Source organism: Theobroma cacao, chromosome 6, assembly GCF_053813885.1.
Source record: "Theobroma cacao isolate CCN51 chromosome 6, ASM5381388v1, whole genome shotgun sequence".
Lineage (NCBI taxonomy): Eukaryota > Viridiplantae > Streptophyta > Magnoliopsida > Malvales > Malvaceae > Theobroma > Theobroma cacao.
Genome location: NC_142644.1, coordinates 26,709,410 through 26,727,627, shown reverse-complemented (window position 1 = coordinate 26,727,627; position 18,218 = coordinate 26,709,410). Strand labels below are relative to the sequence as shown.

General features: G+C 34.9%; 2 protein-coding genes across 4 annotated transcripts; one reads left to right on the top strand and one right to left on the bottom strand.

The window, feature by feature from the left end:
• The first annotated feature begins 3,898 nt into the window (after positions 1-3,898).
• On the top strand, positions 3,899-12,729 carry RL2 (Root hair defective 3 GTP-binding protein (RHD3)). 3 transcript variants are annotated; one of them, XR_001928527.2, is made up of 22 exons: positions 3,899-4,517; positions 5,208-5,274; positions 5,384-5,486; positions 5,969-6,039; positions 7,001-7,064; positions 7,152-7,217; positions 7,330-7,377; positions 7,476-7,538; positions 7,645-7,701; positions 8,016-8,174; positions 8,260-8,328; positions 8,416-8,507; positions 8,820-8,898; positions 9,717-9,882; positions 10,016-10,140; positions 10,255-10,517; positions 10,607-10,703; positions 10,803-10,973; positions 11,054-11,158; positions 11,275-11,369; positions 11,496-11,597; positions 11,704-11,812. XR_001928527.2 is itself a non-coding variant. In XM_018123416.2 (22 exons), the coding sequence occupies exons 1-22, from the start codon at positions 4,364-4,366 to the stop codon at positions 12,469-12,471; spliced, it is 2,511 nt and encodes an 836-aa protein (XP_017978905.2). In that variant the 5' UTR covers positions 3,901-4,363; the 3' UTR covers positions 12,472-12,729. The 3 variants fall into 3 exon arrangements, 2 of the variants coding, with proteins under 2 accessions (XP_017978905.2, XP_007024865.3); XM_018123416.2 differs by lacking the exon at positions 11,496-11,597 and adding an exon at positions 12,184-12,729 and having other exon boundaries at positions 3,901-4,517; XM_007024803.3 differs by lacking the exon at positions 11,496-11,597 and adding an exon at positions 12,184-12,729 and having other exon boundaries at positions 3,903-4,517; positions 11,704-11,800.
• A 465-nt stretch (positions 12,730-13,194) lies between these two features.
• On the bottom strand, positions 13,195-16,925 carry LOC18596372 (Haloacid dehalogenase-like hydrolase (HAD) superfamily protein). The gene is made up of 11 exons (XM_007024799.3): positions 16,586-16,925; positions 16,067-16,116; positions 15,865-15,928; positions 15,571-15,619; positions 15,399-15,467; positions 15,098-15,156; positions 14,893-14,973; positions 14,362-14,516; positions 14,180-14,264; positions 13,617-13,760; positions 13,195-13,520 (listed from the first exon to the last, which is right to left on the bottom strand). Exons 1-11 carry the CDS (start codon positions 16,855-16,857, stop codon positions 13,418-13,420), a joined length of 1,131 nt encoding a protein of 376 aa, XP_007024861.3. The 5' UTR covers positions 16,858-16,925; the 3' UTR covers positions 13,195-13,417.
• Between the last annotated feature and the right edge of the window lie 1,293 nt (positions 16,926-18,218).

Here is an 18,218-nt window from a genome sequence, read left to right as displayed (position 1 = left end):
GATATATATATATATATCTTAAGCAATAGGCGTTTATGTTGATTAATGTTGCCACTACGAGCTGTCACAAATGACATTATTTTGAATCATAAATATGAACATATGGTTTCGATGAAAAAGTAGTGGAATACTGGTTGATAAGAATTATGAAATACGGTTGTAAGAGCGAGTGATGAAATCGATGAATGGAGTCACATAAATAGGCTTGCTTGGGCTTAGTGGGCTATGCCCATTAGGCCCATGCGCCGGTCATGGCCCGAGAATTTGGGTTGTGACAATTATTATTGTTGTTCTTGTTATTTAATAAGATAAAAGTAAGGTTATAAAGAGTTGGAAAAACCTTATATTTGATCAAATAATTTATAAATTTGAATAAATAAATAAATGGAATACTCATGTATAGCATGAAAACCTATAACGAAATCTAAACTTAATATACTAAATATTATATCTAAATGTTGTTTTTTTAAGATATTGAATGTGTTGGTGAAATGTTTTTTATTATTTTTATATTAAAAACATTCATAACACACACATATATATATGATAAAAAAATTTTAATGGAGAATAATGTATCTTTGATATGACCAGGGCCAAATTTGATTATTATTGTTATGAACAAATATGTGAATGTCATTATGTTATGACTTAAAAAGTGCAGATCAAATCAAGTAGTCCAATAGACAAAATACAAGAAATGTGATTTGATTTGAACTTTTATATAGAATTAGATTAGAATTATGATTCAAGGGGTTGTTGGTCTATAAATAGGTCTCTCACTTCATTTGTAAATACACACTAGAATAAAATTTCTTTACTCTCTCTAAATACTTTCTCTTATATTTATCTCATAGTTGTTCTTTCAAAATTTATTTCAGACCAATTATAATATTATTGATTTTTTCAATTCACATCATTGCCTTTCTCTGGATGAAAAAAAGCATTTTCACTCTATCACGATCTAATTTTGGGCCATACTGACGTAAGAGTCCAATAAGCAAAACCCATTAAGCCCAAATAAACCTTATACTCATACCTATATCAAATAGATTTCCACATCTCTCATATCATATACCCGTCATATCCAAACACCTATCATATTTTGAATATACTTTAACTCAACATTATAATATCAAGTGTTAACGTTATCTTTATACTTTTTCCTTCATAAGTATTTGATACATTGCCATTTATTAGCTACATCTTTTATTTAATACAGAAATAAAACACGACAGAACAACGGAGCGATACAGGTTGGTGGGGCCTAGTGAATGTCATAGTAACACCTATTGCAATGATAAATAAGAATAGAACTGTTCCTTTACAATTCAACTAACTCCTATTTTGAAACTAAAAAATATGAATTTTAAAAGTGTGAGTACAAATACTCAATAAGGGATAAGGAGGGAAAATGAACATTAACGGGAGAGTATTTAATAAATCATACTATTTTAGTTTGAAACCACACAATTTTGTTTGAAAACATAAAACTATGCATGCACATACTCAAAATCCATCATATCTTATTTATAAAATGTTAATATAATCATATTCTAGAAAATCAAAGTCCTTATGTCTCAAATCACATGAAAAAGAATCATTTTTATTAAATACAAGAGCTAAGTATCAATACACAAAAAACAAAGTTTTAGGACTTCATTGAAAATTTGTATATTTTGGTACTTTTCTCATTTTACACTTAATCTAACTTAAAAATATTTAAATTTCAACATGTTCATATAACTTTAAAGTAGTGAAAAGCTTATAACAATATATATCAAATAATCTAAGCATCATGATCAAAATTTAATATATTAGTGGAGCAACTTAAAAAGCTCAAAATACAAACATATCACACATGATGGGTGGGCAACACATATAGTCAATGCACTTCGGCTTACTGACTTAAATATCGCTTGTGCTATTCTCTGACCACAAGACTAGCACTGTTTACCCTACTTTCCCTCACTAATTAGGGTGGTCTTATTGTGAATAATAGTTAGTAAAATTACTGCTATCACAGGTCTTAAAATAAGTGCTCCACATTAAAAACATTTTCTCAACTTTTAATATTTCATAGAATAAATTAAAAACATACCACACATAATATTTCATAGAACAAATTAATCATAAAAACCATATATGTTTCCAACCCTTAATAGTTCTCAAACAAGTTCCATATCCAACATGAACAAAGAAAGTATAGTCATACCACAAATAATATTTTATAGAACAAATTAATCATAAAAATCATATATGTTTTCAACCCTTAATTGTTCTCAAACAAGTTAATAATATTTCCAATTTAAACATAATTGAGGGCAAAACATACAATATAAAGGGCTCATTTCCCATACACATTCTATTTTTGAAAACATTAATCATAACATAATCAAAACATTGTAAGCAATTTCCAAAAACAATTTAATTGCATATCTCTCACATTTTATGCTACCTTACCAAAGCAAAGCCACTTAATCAAGCTCTTTTAGCTAATTGATCTTGGAACTTCAAGAGAGCCTAATATATACAACCAACACAATAAAGAATCTATTATTTATTCAAGACTAGATATTTAACTAAATCATTTAACAAATTCTAACAATCTTTTCTCTAAATTTATGTTGTTCCTTTCCTATCCTCATTTTTTCACACCCATTTCAACAATTTAAGTTTTCCTTGAAAGCTTTATTTTACTTACATTCTCTTAAGCTAATGAAAATATAATTTATCATTTTAACATTTTCCATTTATCTTATCCTTAGAGCTAAATTTTCTCTAACATCCGTCTTAAACCCATACCCATTTTAATCACTGAGTGCTTTTGGAAGTCTTACCTTAATGAGTTTTGAAAATAAAAAAATTGAAATAAACTCTTAACAAAATAAAAAAAAAGAAAATTTGTATATAGGAAAAATGATCTTGAAGGTAAAACCCTTGAATAACAATAGAGTTTCAATTTCTCACCTTAATTTAGCTTTGAAATTAAATGACACATGCATCTTTGACAAATAAAAATGGATAAGAGAAAAATATAAAAGCTGAGATAGTAAGATGAAACAAGAAGGATAAATAACAAAGTAGAAAAATGTAGAATTTTAGAGAAGACAGAGGAAGTTAAGCTCATGCAAAAATGAAAAGACAATGAAAAATATAGGGATTGACTACTTTGACAAAAAGAAGAAAGGCAAAGCTTCTTAAGGAACCTAAAAGATATTTTTTAAACAAAAGTCTAGATTTTCTTAAGGAACCTTGAGTTCTATACTTCTATTTTTGTGCCCCTACTTGTAAATTTGAAGTTCCACACACTGGTTTCGATAAATAAAAATAATAATGTATATGTTGAGTTTTGATTTTAGATTACTCATTTGAATTCTAAATTCATAAATTAAAGTGTTTGTTTCAACGTACATGATCTATTGTTATGAAGGAAATTATATATATGGTAAATAACACCGAATGATCCAAAGTGATTTTTATATTTTAATTTCTTAAACGTTTTAGATATCATCATATTTAAAAACACGTTGAGCTTAAATTACATAACAAAAAAGCACAATCTCTTTCTCATATGATAAAATTTTTACATTCCTTCAAAATATAAATTTACGATCTTTAAAGTATCGAATTTGAATTTATTATGAAATTAAACGCCGGAACATCACATCAACAGGACCGATGTTTGAGTTACTTACTGTTAAATTTGTGGAGACAGATCGGTTATGGTTGAGGCATGCTTCACTTTCCAGAATATACAAGATTCATGTAGACGTCACTTTATCAATTAGTAACTTATCCTATGTACAAACTAATTTGCAGCATTTCGAATCTTTTTCCAAAAAAAAAAATAGCATAGGAGATCTGCCTAGTAATCATTTTTTTTACTTATTCCAATCAAAATCCTGACCGGATCCAGTCCCCGCTGACGATGAATACACCAAATAAACCCATTAAATTTCCATGATTACCACCATGATAACTTCAATATTCCATCATTGCCAAAAATGTAAAAAAAAAGGAAAAAGGAAAGACAATTAGAAGAAAACAAAAGAAATTCTCGCGACCCGAGACAAGCCATCGTGACCTGAAAGCTCCGGTCACAAACAGAAGGATTGCTTCACTTTCCATTCCCTTCCTCTCTACTCTTCTCCTCTTCTCTCGCTCTCCTTACATCAACCAAAACCCAGTGAAACCGTAACCATCAAGAAAAAGAAAAAGCAAAAAAGAAAAAGGAAGGAGCTTTGTCGTACAGTATCTGATTCTTTCTTCACCAAAACCAAGGAAAAAGAAAACCTAATTGGTTACTGTTTATTCTGTGTTTACAGATCCATCTTTGATTCATTGATCTTAGGTTTTTTGGGAGATGGCGGGGGTGGACCATTGTTACTCTACGCAATTGATCGACGGAGATGGAGAGTTCAATGTGGTTGGACTCGACAACTTCATGCGGAACACTAAGCTCTCTAACTGTGGCCTCTCTTATGCCGTTGTTGCCATCATGGGCCCTCAAAGTAGCGGTGTGTTGCATTTCGATCATTATCGACCTTTGCTTCCTTTTTATTACCTCGTTTTGTTCCTTTGATTCCTGCATGTTGCTTTTTAGTTCGTTAACGTTTCTAGTCAAAGTTTAATATTTTTTAGTTGAATTCCGAGCTTTTTGAAGACTTCATTTCTGGATGCAAATCGAGTTTCTTTACTGGATTCTCTTATGCTAGTACTCAAATGAGACTGAATTTTGAGTGGCATTGATTGATTGTGTGTAGTTGAATTTGGCTTTTGTGCATAACTATCTCTGTGAGTGAATCTTGGCATTCAAAATTTTCTAACTTTGACTTTCTCATGATAATGTAAGTGACGAACTTGTTCGTGAATTACCATTTAGTGGATTTTGGAAGAGAATGTTTGTCCAATTCTTTTAATTAGAAAGTTGGTTTTGAAATGCTTGCGTGTTGATATAGAGATTACCATTCATTTATCCTTCCATGATAATTTTTTATATAAAACGGTGAGATTATTTCAGTTTTCTTTCTATATATAATTTCATTAGTGATCCCGTCAGATTGATTGTGCCTGTTGTTGTAATATTTTCTGAGGCATGTAGTTTACAGGGATGCCAGTGTGTCTTTAACTCTTTCACTCTTTGTGCAATGTATTGCTTATAATGGTGTGTGTCTTGTAGACTAAAAGGCATTCTGTTCTGTTAACAGGAAAGAGCACCCTGTTAAATCATCTTTTCCACACAAATTTCAGGGAGATGGATGCATACAGAGGAAGGTTAGTTCTTTCATTTCTCAAATTTTATAGTTTCAAAAGGAATAAAAATTTATCTTATTGCTCTGTTGTATTCTCTTTCTGCTTTTACTTTGATCTAATTTCATTGCAGGACTCAAACTACCAAGGGTATTTGGATTGCACACTGTGTTGGTATAGAGCCTTTCACAATGGCCATGGATTTGGAAGGAACTGATGGAAGAGAAAGAGGCGAGGTAACTTGCCTTGTTAAAATATTTTTGGTTGTTGAAGATAAAACTATTTGCACCAATGAAGCATGATTTATAGTTGTTTCATTTGGAGGGGAAGGGCTCTATTCGGTAAGAATGGAGCTTGAATCAAATTGATGGAGTCAAATGTCCTCAGGATTTGTTTTATTTTGGCAAGATATGGTCATATAAACATGAACTTGCTTGGGGCATTGACAGAATGTATATCTCAAATCCTGTTTGCTGTACCTCCCCTTGGTCCCCCAACCTACCCACCCACCAACACAACAAACACAGAGAGACCGCCATGGAAGCATATAGGTGTTTTGATTCTGTAATGGAAACCTCAATGTATAACTGACTAGATATAAAAGACCTGTTGTTTGATTATTCTGGGGGTAGTTTTGTTTGTTTGTGTTTGGGCAGTTACATTTCTTTGTTACTATTTGGACACTTTGGAAATTTTATTTATTATTTTTCATTTTCAGGATGACACTACATTTGAGAAACAAAGTGCCCTTTTTGCTTTGGCTGTTGCAGATATTGTGCTAATAAACATGTAAGTATCTAAATAAATGCTTTAATTCCTTATGCATTTGATTGTTATTTGCATTAGGTTGGAGCTTACAAAATTTAAGCTGTGTTATCTGTAGAAATGTTGGCAGTGAACAACTCTGGACCTTCTAGAGAATGAATAGGTAAAAGAATTGAGGGCCTCTTGTCTTAAAAGTAGAATTGTCAGTTGTACTGCTCATGTTTTAGGATCTCTTAAAACACTACGTATTCCTATCAGTGTGTCTTTGCGTCCTTATATTATATGGATTATTGGCATTTTAATTGCCTACACTGGATGAAGCCGGCATCTATTATGTCATGCCAATGGCACATCAGGGATATTAAATTAAATGAATAGAATTGAGATCTGGACGGAAGATATTGACCCCAAAAAAGAAACAGTAGGTACAGCTAGTCCGTAAACATTCAACTATCATACTGTAAAAATTGGATAGGTTAAATATGCACACATTCATATAACTTTAACAAAGAATGCGTGAAGCAAGATTTAAAAGTTTCAATGTCTCGCATGTATCCAAACATCAATTGATCAGCCTGACTAGGTTATTCTAGCAGTGGAAGAATGGCCTGTCTCTATTGCAAGATCAGTGGCCCCTGTTTCTCACTTATGGCTCTGGTGGTGTTGTTCTTTTTCCTTTTCTTGTTTTGATTGCAATAAATCCTGAATTAGAAATGGACAATGCTATAATATGTTAGTTCAGCTTTAGGAGAATACTGAATATAGCACTACTTTTAAATTTGATCCAATGAATAAATCAAAGTGGCTTTTCTCATCCTTGTTTTTATTTGTTTGTGTTTTTATCCTTTTGGTGTTGTTCCACACATTATCATGTGTGGCTTTTGCTTTTATGCCATCTGATGCTGTTCCTATATTTGGGCCTATTTATCAAAGAGGATTCTAGAAATAAATTTAGGCAGTAATGAGATATTGGTTTTTGATATAGGTGGTGTCATGATATTGGTCGGGAGCATGCTGCCAACAAACCTCTTTTGAAAACAGTTTTTCAGGTTCGTGAGTGTACCTAATCCTTTTGTTTTCTGTCTATCTCTGCTTGTTTATTGTGCTTGACAGTCTTGTGGCTATTTTTAACCTAGGTTATGATGCGATTATTCAGCCCCCGGAAAACAACATTGCTATTTGTTATACGTGATAAAACAAAGGTCTGGATTAATGCCTTCTTATTTTCTTCTAAACTAATTTGTGATATTTTTGTGGCTTTGTGCTAAAACCTTTGAGATAAGCTTTTTTCCATTTTTGTGACTGTTTTGGTAGACTCCTCTTGAATATTTGGAGCCTATTCTAAGGGAAGATATTCAAAAGGTAACATTGCATATATATTTCACTATTTTTCTTCCTTTCTCACTCTCTTTCTCTCTCTCTTTTTTTATTAGCATTTTAATTTATGATGATCACTGCAGATATGGAATGCAGTTCGTAAACCTGAGGCCCATAAAGATACACCCCTCAGTGAATTCTTTAATGTAAGAAAATATCCGTTTTCTCTTTCTGCTGATCACTTTGTGTGTTTTGCTTACATATTACTATATAGGTATAAGCATTGTTTCACATTTGATCTTTGATGTGAAGGTGGAGGTTACTGCTTTATCAAGCTATGAAGAAAAAGAGGAGCTATTCAAAGAGCAGGTAGCCTTTCACTCTCTAGTTACTGGAGTTTCATCATGCTTCAAAATATTTGCTGTAACTGACTATTAGAGACAGTTAAGTCTTTTCATGTTACTTTACTTGACCAAATAAATGGGTTTTGGGCATCATGATTCTTTGTTTCTTTTGGTACATTGGAGAAGGCTTGAAGAGGAAGAGAGGGGTGGGGGGGGGGGGGGGGGGGGGGGGGGGGGGGGTGAGTTGAATCCTGGACCTTGATGCTAAACTAGCAATTTAAATTTCTATTAGAGAAAAAAGGGTTTATGCCTTACAGTCTTGTCTGATATCTTATGCAGGTCACTGAACTAAGACAACGGTTTTTCAATTCTATTTCTCCAGGAGGACTTGCTGGTGATAGACGGGGTGTTGTCCCTGCCTCTGGATTCTCTTTTAGCGCACAGCGGATATGGAAAGTTATAAAAGAGAACAAGGATCTGGATCTTCCTGCTCACAAGGTTTCCTCTTCATCCTTGTCTTACTATCCAAATAGTGTTTCTTTGTTTCTGATTTAAGTAAATGTCTTTTCATCATGGTCATCAGGTAATGGTTGCCACAGTTCGTTGTGAAGAGATTGCCAATGAGAAGCTCCATTGCCTATCCTCTGATGAGGTATTTTTGCAGTTAACTTCCTCTTAGGTGTTACTTTGGCTGATTGAATACTTCTTTTAGTTAACTGCGCAAGTAACTTTTGTATAGGATTGGTTAGCATTGGAACAAGCTGGTCAGTCTGGGCCTGTCTCTGGTTTTGGGAGAAAGCTGAGCTCTATCCTAGAAACCTACTTTTCAGAGTAAGTTTTGTCTATGTCTAGTATGTTGAGTAACATATTGTTGTTTGATGTATCTATATATCAGTTTTAAATTGTATGCCAAATGATGGTAATCTGATTTGAAAAAACACCTGTAGTAAAGACGTTAAGATGTGTGTTACGCTTCCAGCCTGTGCAACTTGAATAGTTTCTTCACTCCTCAAACTTCTATGGATAGATGCTAGTTGTTTATTGAATTAATGGTTCCAAAAATTCATGATTCATATTGAACTACTTTTCTTTTTCCTGCAAGCCCTAATCTTGCTTGTACACTGCAAATTTCTGTTGCCATAGATATGACATGGAGACAATCTACTTTGATGAAGGTGTAAGAAATGCAAAACGAAAACAACTGGAGTCCAAAGCTTTGGATGTAAGTACCATGTACTTCTATCATTATGATCCTTTTTGTTTCAAAAAAGTGGATTCTTTATCTAGTTAAAATTCAAGCTTTTAGGATTTAATTCTAAGCAGTTTGTAGCATTCACCAAGGCTTTTTAGCTGTTAATGGAGGCGCTTGAAGCTATCTTAATATAGGAAACTACAGCTGCATTTTTAAATACCATTCATAATGTTTACAGTATTTTTTTTTATGATGGAAGTTGTTATAATCTCCATCTTCACTATAACCAGTATTCTGTTTGAAACATGATGGTGTGATCTGATCAATATTTATCATTTTGTATTTGTCACTTCGCTTTGGCTTTAATAATTCTGCTTGTGGCTTCATTTAAAGCTTTCTATTATATTTTTCTGGGGCCTGCTATATATTAATTTGGTCAAGGAAATTTTCTGTGGGACTCTCTTTGATGGTGAATAATCTGGCAACTAAACTACACTTTTGTTGTAAAATTCTTAGGTAGAGCACAAAATGAGACTCAAAGCATTATAAGGCCTGTTTCTATGGTTATGATAGTGTAGTACCGGTGAGCATAATGTTCGAAAACTACTGACATATCCATTAGCAATTAAACATAGTGTTGTTACTGGCTAATCTGTTTAAGGCCAAGTGATTGAGAATTTTCCAATTGTTGCCCCTTCATAGCTCTGGGATTGTTTTCATGTGTTTAAGAATGCAGATATGGTTTCCAAATGGTTTACCGTGTGCATCATAATGAGTAAGCATTTTAAAATTTTTGATATGGTAAAAAATCTTCCTTACTCTGATTGAGGTTCTCCTGAATTGAGCAGTGTGTGCATCCTGCTTATCTTAACCTGTTGGGAAATTTACGCGTCAAAGCACTTGAAAATTTTAAGTCTAGACTGGAACAGATGCTGAATAAAGGAGAGGGATTTGCAGCTTCTGCTCATACATGTATCAAGTCTTGTATGCTAGAATTTGACCAAGGATGTGCAGGTAATGTAATAAGTTTTTATCACAAACTTGTACTTTTATGAAGTATTCAAAGCTATCCTAAATTATTATAATAATAATATGATCTTTAGAGGTACTGCTTTGAGACTTATCTGTCTATTTTTTCCCCTTCCAGATGCTGCCATCAGACAGGCTGATTGGGATGCTTCTAAAGTTAGGGATAAACTTCGCCGTGATATTGATGCCCACACATCATCTGTTCGAAATGCAAAATTGTCAGAATTGATGGCCAGCTATGAGGCAATTTTATTTATTAATTAAATAACTGTTTTTCATATATGGATATTCCTTAAATCATGCACCATTTTTTTAATCAAATATAAGCAAAATGTTGACATTTTACTCTCTACTCAGAAACAACTTAGTCAAGCACTATCTGAACCAGTGGAGTCTCTATTTGATGCTGCTGGAATAGACACCTGGGCTTCTATAAGAAAGCTTCTTAAACGTGAGACTGAGACTGCTGCATCAGAGTTTTCAACTGCCATTTCTAGTTTTGAGTTAGACCAACCGACAAATGAGAAAATGCTGCAAGATTTGAGCAATTATGCGAGAAATGTGGTGGAGAAGAAGGCAAGAGAAGAAGCTGGAAAAGTTCTGATCCGCATGAAAGATAGGTAGAGAACCTTAAATGTCACATTCCTTATTATTTCTATTATTATTTAGAATAATCTGTTGTATGTAATGCTTTGATTGCATGTATCAGGTTCTCAACTGTCTTCAGTCATGACAATGATTCAATGCCAAGAGTTTGGACTGGAAAAGAAGATATTAGAACAATTACGAAGGATGCTCGTACTGCTGTAATTTTCTGGATCATTTCATGAGTTTAACTTTGATATGTCACCAACTGTGCATGCTGCAGCAATCTGAGAGACTTTCAACCATTGTTCTTTTTGCAGTCTCTGAGGCTGTTATCTGTAATGGCTGCCGTTAGGTTGGATGAGAAACCAGATAAAATTGAAAGCATACTGTTTTCCACCCTAATGGATGGAAGTTTGGCTGTTGCATCTTCACAACAAAGAAGTATATCAACTTCTTCAGACCCTCTTGCCTCTAGCACGTGGGAGGAGGTAGTGATTGGGTTGGTTAATTTTGTAATATATACTTTTATGAACTGAAATTCCTCATTTGAAAGTCACGCATGTATTAGGTTTCTCCAAATAATACCCTGATTACACCAGTGCAATGCAAGTCACTGTGGAGACAGTTCAAAGCAGAGACTGAGTATACAGTTACACAAGCTATTTCAGCACAGGTATGTTATCTAAGGCTCCAGTTGGCTGCTACTCATGCTACTTGTGGGGCAAGATGTCATATCAATGAGGAAATAGTTTAGGCTCTCTGTGTGATGATTTTGGTTGTTTTCTTTAGGAGGCTTATAAGCGAACTAACAACTGGTTACCTCCTCCATGGGCCATTGTGGCAATGGTTGTTCTTGGATTTAATGAATTCATGCTCCTTCTAAGGTAACTTCATCTAATCTGGATTCTTTAGTATCTCTACATTTTACCTCTCTCTCTCTCTCTTGTTTTTTACTTCTATTTTTGCTGGGCAATGCTTTTAAGGGGGGTAACCCCCCTGGCTTTCAACAGGAGCTTGGGCTAGAACCTCAGTTCTGGGGGACTGCCATCCCCAAAGGCAGTGGGTGAACCTACAGGGCCAAGCCCAATGTTTAGCATGGATGTTCATCTGGAGTCAGATTCCTAGCACATTTCATAATACTAGTGTGGATGTTCTTTGCTTACTTTCTATTATCATGTTAATTATTCTGCTCGCTATGTTTCTCTGCTGATGAAACAGGAATCCTCTCTATCTCATGCTTCTTTTTGTTGCATATTTACTCTCAAAAGCCATGTGGGTACAGATGGATGTTGGAGGGCAGTTTCAACATGGCACTGTAAGAAAGAGAGTGCGCTCTATTTTTGCCAAATTTGCTTCTTGTTTTGACGTGTGATTTACTGTTCAAAATGTTAATTTTGCACATGGCATGTGTTCCTTCAAAATCCTATTTACACATTTTAGCTTACAATTGAGAGCATGAGAAGTATCATACTCTTGTAATGTTGAAAGCAAATTGGTGCTAAAACGTTTTACTGTGGGTTTATGTCCAAAATATTTCATGTTTTCTTTTGTTCTTTTGAAATTTTATAATTCTAAAGCTAGACTTGTACTTTTAATATGAGAGGCGAAGATCATCAGGAACTAATTTTTAGTTTTCTTGCCCAAATTAGAGGAACGTGTTTCAAACTGATTCAATTTCTTTGATTGCCTTCTTATCAGCTGGCTGGGTTGATCTCTATTTCATCAAGGTTTCTTCCCACTGTTGTGAATCTTCTAAGGCGACTTGCTGAAGAGGCTCAGGGCCATCAAACTGCTGAGGCCCCCAGGCAACAACCATCAATGGCCTTTCAGAGTTTCAGGAATCAAAGTCAGCTAAATCCAACGAGCTCAATTCCAGAGTCATCTGTATCATCCAGTGTTTCAGCTTCTGATGGTGGTATTGAGTACTCAAGCCCTAACTTAACGCAGAGAAGAAGTACAAAAGTTCAAGAAGCAGAGCTTTCTTAATAAAAGCCGGTCTTCCAGTGTAAAATGTATACCAAAATAGGTTTAGTTGCTCCTCATGCAACTTAAATTTTCTTTGGCATAAAAAAATGGGGATATATGGAGAGAGAGAGTCTGTTACATATGTAACAAAAGAATAATCCAGGATGCTGGATTAGGCTGTGTTCTAGGTTAGAATAGGATAACACCAAAGTTGGCAGGGCGATTTGTATTGTATACTTTCTCATATAGATTTACTTAATGAAATCTCTTTTCTTCTCAGGGGGCTGTCCAGGATTTCTAGCTGAAAATAATACGTGATGCTCTAAAGTTGGTTTCAGCTTGCAGCTTACGTTACTTTATCTTTGCTTCTACTCTCTGGGTAAATGTACATCATAACTTTTTGTTCTTCTAACAACGAGTCGTTTCCTTCACAAAATGTAGGGCCGTATTTGGTTAAGAAAACAGAAGCATTATTTCCTTCTCCCTGGGAAGGGATCGGATCCGGTCTTGTCTCTCGGTCCTCAGGGCCTAATAGAAGTGAATTAGCCTGGTAAAGTACAGTGGATGTAGCTTATTCCACTTCAGTTCGCAATGCATTGAGCATCTATCTCCGCAAAATTATTATCCATCTTTTCTTTGTGATTGCAGTGGATATAACGTCGCGGCTACAGCCTTCAGGCCCATGGGAATTTCAGGCATGAAGTTGCAAAATAATTGAGATTTAACAGTTTGCCGCACTCCATCCATGTGAATTTGTTTAATTTTAAGAAAACCAAATGTTGCTGAGAACAAGGTGATCCAGAATCTTTGGCAAAATCCATATAAAATTGTATGACAAGTTTTGAGCCTGCATCTGCTTGAGCAACGACCTTGGTCATTTTACAAAAGGTTTCCATTGGATTGCATGAAATGCTGACCAATAATATTTCAAACCCGTGAAACAAAAATTGCAGCCAGGCAATTCATCTTATGACCATCGCTTTTGGCATAGTTTAGAGATAGTTAGATCTGCACCTCCAAACCCATCCATTATAGCATTGGCTGAAGGGAACTCAGCTCTAGATGTGAAACTACAAAAGAATAAACAAGAAATGAATTGCATCACATAATTGAAAACAGGCATGAATTCATCACATATTTGACAAGATTAATAAGCAAGCATTTACCTGCTCCGCAGCACAACACGAGGCATGCCTATCTGCTCAGCTCCAGCAACTCCAGATTTGCTTCCTGCAATAAGGATGCATTTGTAGACCGGGATCCCAGCAATTTCTGCCCCTGCACGTAATGCAGCTACAATCTTCTCTAAGCTGGATAGCATGCACAATATCAGATTAAAGTTGGTATTGCCACCAAATAAATGACTTCATACATCAGACATGAACTATTAGTTGACTTCTCATGACTTTTGTTTCTAAGAAAATATTTCAACAGTGAATTATTTCTCATTTATATTTTCCCTCGCTTGAAAAATTATTGAAAGATTTTGGTATATTCATATCCTTCTAGACAATCACCATTGGCTAGCAATGGTCTTGACAGTTGCTAATGATGTTTGCTCATGGCAGTTATTGATGGTATTGTTTGCTAGTGGTAGTTATTGATGGTAATGGTGCATGAGTAGTTGTTAGCAAGTGGTGAGGTTGATTTGCTGGCTGCTGCAGTAGACTAGTACTACATTAAACTCAGTCAAGAAAGGGAACAAACATAAAAAAAAGGATGGTCTGACCTCTCAGATGAGCTGGTATCAATGTCAACACTCACTTTCAGTATGGATGCAACCTCCTTTGCTATTCTTTGTTTCTCAGCAGAAGCTGGAGGTAAAGCAAGAACGAAACCGATTTGTAAGAGACCTGCTGAACTGAAAGATGCATACCATTTCTTTACCAAACACAAAGACTGAGATTCTACCTGCTTTTCTTGCTTCCTTAGCTAGTTGCTCATCCAAAGAAGAAGTCATTGCTTTACCAAATACAAGTTGACCATATAAACTCTTTTCTACTTCCTCATTCCCAATGACTTTTATTTTTGAGAGTCGTTCATGACCAAGCCTTTGAACTATAGATCTAATGTTTTTTGACATTAAAAGGGAAACATTAGAAAGCTTCAACACTGTCAACAAAGCACCCTGAACTCCAGCAAATAGGCGAAGTGTTCAAATTTCAATACAATAACTTAACAAGTCATTATTTTCCTCAGGTATTATACAAGAGGTGTTGGGAAAGGACTATATGGAATAGATGAACTATCATGTGCCTTGTGATTGAAATTGCATTTACATGGTGCTGCTGTATAATGGACTGGAGCATACTTAATTGGACAGAAATAGAAGGAAAAGAGAGAGAAAGGGAAAAACTGGCAGCAAACTTGAATCACAACAGCATGACATTTCTCATATTTCAGAAACAACACAGCATGACATTGGTGATCCCTAGAACATACCGAGCAATTTTATCCCCACTTTTACTGTAGGATGCTAAGATGATCACAGGTATTCCTTTGTTGCATGCATCATCGATAAAACTGCAAAAAAACACATGGTAAATACAGATGACAATGACTAGATGCCAAGGAGGACAAGTCACTCACAGAAATGAATAGAACATAAAAATGGGGCAACATACACAATAACTAGATGACAACTTACTTCTCAACTCCAGGTCGTAAAGGTAAACTTTTCAACATCAGTTCCTCCAGTGCAATTTTCTGCCAATAACTAGAGAAAAATTCATTAGCTTACCACACTACACTCTAAGCACAAGCTAAACATGATGACAAGAAAAGCCTATATAATTAGAAGAGAGATTGTGATGAAAAGAAAGAACTCAAGACCATAACTGCAATAGGAAGAGCCATTTTATTGAGTGAGAAAATCAGATAAAAAGATAACAGAGACACAAGTACATCCATGAAAAGTTATATCATTTCTTTATCGCATTTCAAAGTACCTTCTCTCGCAATACACTTTTCACAAATGCCTCCTTCTCACTTGTGGGCAAGGAAGTAGGCCACCCAATCTGTCAAATGACAGGAGATAATGAGAGAGATAATCGATGTAATAACATGAAAAACACAGAAAGCTAACCCCTAAGCTTAATGCTTTTAACCACAAGAACTTGCCCGGTTAAAATATAACATCAGCATCCTTTCTTCATTATCAGCACTCCTCCTGGAAAGTAATCATAAAATTGCTTTTCAACAAGATTGAATATCAAAATTCATAGTATCAATCACGACTTTCCACTAAAAAGACCCAAGGAAAAAGGTGAAATTTTATACCATTGTATAAAAGCCAATCAACTCCGACTTAGTCCACCAAAATAATGAAGAAATAGTTGATTTATAGCATACTTAAAAATGCACTAGTTTTGAAGATAACACACAATAAAAACACAATCTTGTCTGAGTGTTCACCTTAGAAGATCTGAATAGACAGGTTCAGTCCAGTTTGCACAGTCAAGCCCAAGCTTTTGAAATGCTGGCAGTATTAAAAAAAAAAAAAACAGTAAATTAAGTAATGAACATATGATTTTCAAATGACCATGAAGCTTAATCATTGAAATATTAACTTAGATCCTTTTGCGCAATAGACATATGATCACTTCATCTGCCGCACCTAGATTGAAGGCTTGGCGATTACCCAATCGATATGCATCCATAAGGACCCTGAAAGAATTAAAAATGAAAAAAAAATCACAAGCAGGAAAAACATGTAATTTTATAGACCTCTAGAAGAAGATAAAGTAAAACATACTCCTAAAGAACTGTTTGTCACTAGAACAAGGTAGCGAAAACATTCAAGGTTAGTACCAGGAAAAAAGTACTCAACTAGGAGCTGAAACACTAACTAGACAAAATGAAAATAACAAATCCATGAAAAAAGGGTAAAATGTAAATCCGAAGCAAAGGGGGAGAGCATATCAATCCAAATTTTCAGTGCAAAGGTCTTTTACTTTTCTTCTTTTTTGAACATACAAGTCCCCAAATACATAAAAGATAATAAAATATAAAGAACAACCATTTAATCGAACGAATAACTGATTAAACAAATCGAGGATAAAGCCCAGAACATGAAATGTAACTAAAATGAGAAAACGCTATCAAAAACCAAAAGTTAGTCCTACAAATGACTTACCCATCAACTTCAAGAAGAACAGCTAGTTCCTGAGATGGGTTTTGGTTTTGGGCACTAGAGGGTGAGCTGAAAGCAGCAAAGCCATTCAATTGCCGGTTTTTTCCACGAAAGTTAAAGTTTCTTGGGAAAGCAGAGGGAAAAGAAGGAAGCAGACAAAGACGGTTTTTAGGAAGTGATGTTTCGTAGTACAACTTGTTGTTGTTCATACTTGCAGTCATTGTGTTGGCTGAAAAGCGGAGAGTGTAAAGGATTGAACAAGAAGCGGTTTCCATGTTCGGAATTTCTTGTGGTATCAATCGAGTGAATGGCTGCTAAAGACTTGGTTACTGCTTTTCGCTTCGTCTACTGTCTCAAGTCAATTGACCTTTATACCTTGTTTGAAATTTATCCAAACTAAATTTGGGCTCAAATGCGGCTAGAAGCCTACCCAAACCAGGTAAATTGATTTGGATTGCTTGGACTTGGGTTTATGTAAAAGCCCCCAAATTTACACTTGGCTGGGCTAAGTTGGCCCTTTGCAAAGACCCAGGCTTGTACTTGAGATCAAATTCATGGTCCAAATATATTAATAAATGGGATTAATGATTATTAGATCATATTTGACTTTGTCATGTCTATGCGTTCAGCAAGCAGGTGTCCTTTTAGAAGAAAAGTGAGAGAGATGGATAACTGATGAGGAGGCTAGCTTTTTCTCACAAGAAAAATGCTTTGGAATGAATATTTTTCCACACAAGTTTTCAAAAATTTTTAATGCTTTTGTATTAATAACACCAAAAACAGCAGAAAATCTGATCACAAGTACTTTTACACAGTCAAACAAAGACGCAAAATAAGTAAATTATGGAAAACATTGTGCGAGAAGTTTTGGCAAGTTTAAGCACAAGAGGTTTCTGAACGGCCAGCAAGTTGCTTAGGTATCAACTACTTTGAACTTTGACCTTTTCTTCCATTCCTTATGCAATAAAAGCTTTTGGATGTTTGTGCCTTGATTACTACCCTTTTAGACTTTCTCATTCGTCAGCATTGGTTGGGGGGGGGCGGGGGCGGGGGGGAGGGATAGCTACCTCATTGACATGGTGATCAATTCTTAGTAACGCCTCTCGGATTTTTCATTGCACATGATTACACAAACAAAAATCCTTTCCCCACCTGTTCACATTTTCACTCTGGGTTAAAACCCCATGGGCAGGTCCCTTGCTTTATGGCCGGTACACATATGTATGTCGATTGCTTGTTCGAGTTTTCACTTAGAAGCTTCCTACTGTATTAATTATTTGTTTTATTGAGCATCCAAGACTTGTTCCTATTATAACTTGATGACGAAATTCACTCGTAACATCATTTCTCTTTTCTCTCTTTATAGTGGGAAAATAATGTAATTAAATGATTACATTTGAATATCTGCTTCCTCATTTAATTAGAACATGGTTTTTGCTCATTTAATTAAGGTATAATGTGAGCACTTCTCTGTTAAAATTTGACTCACTGTTTAAAATGGTTTATTCTTATATCAGAATATATATATATATATAAAAAAAGGCATGTGCAGGTTAAAAGAAGAAAATTTCATCTCTATGTCGACAAGGACTTCCTAGCAGGATCTTTAGCCTGTTGTCTTTGTTTTTCTCCCCTT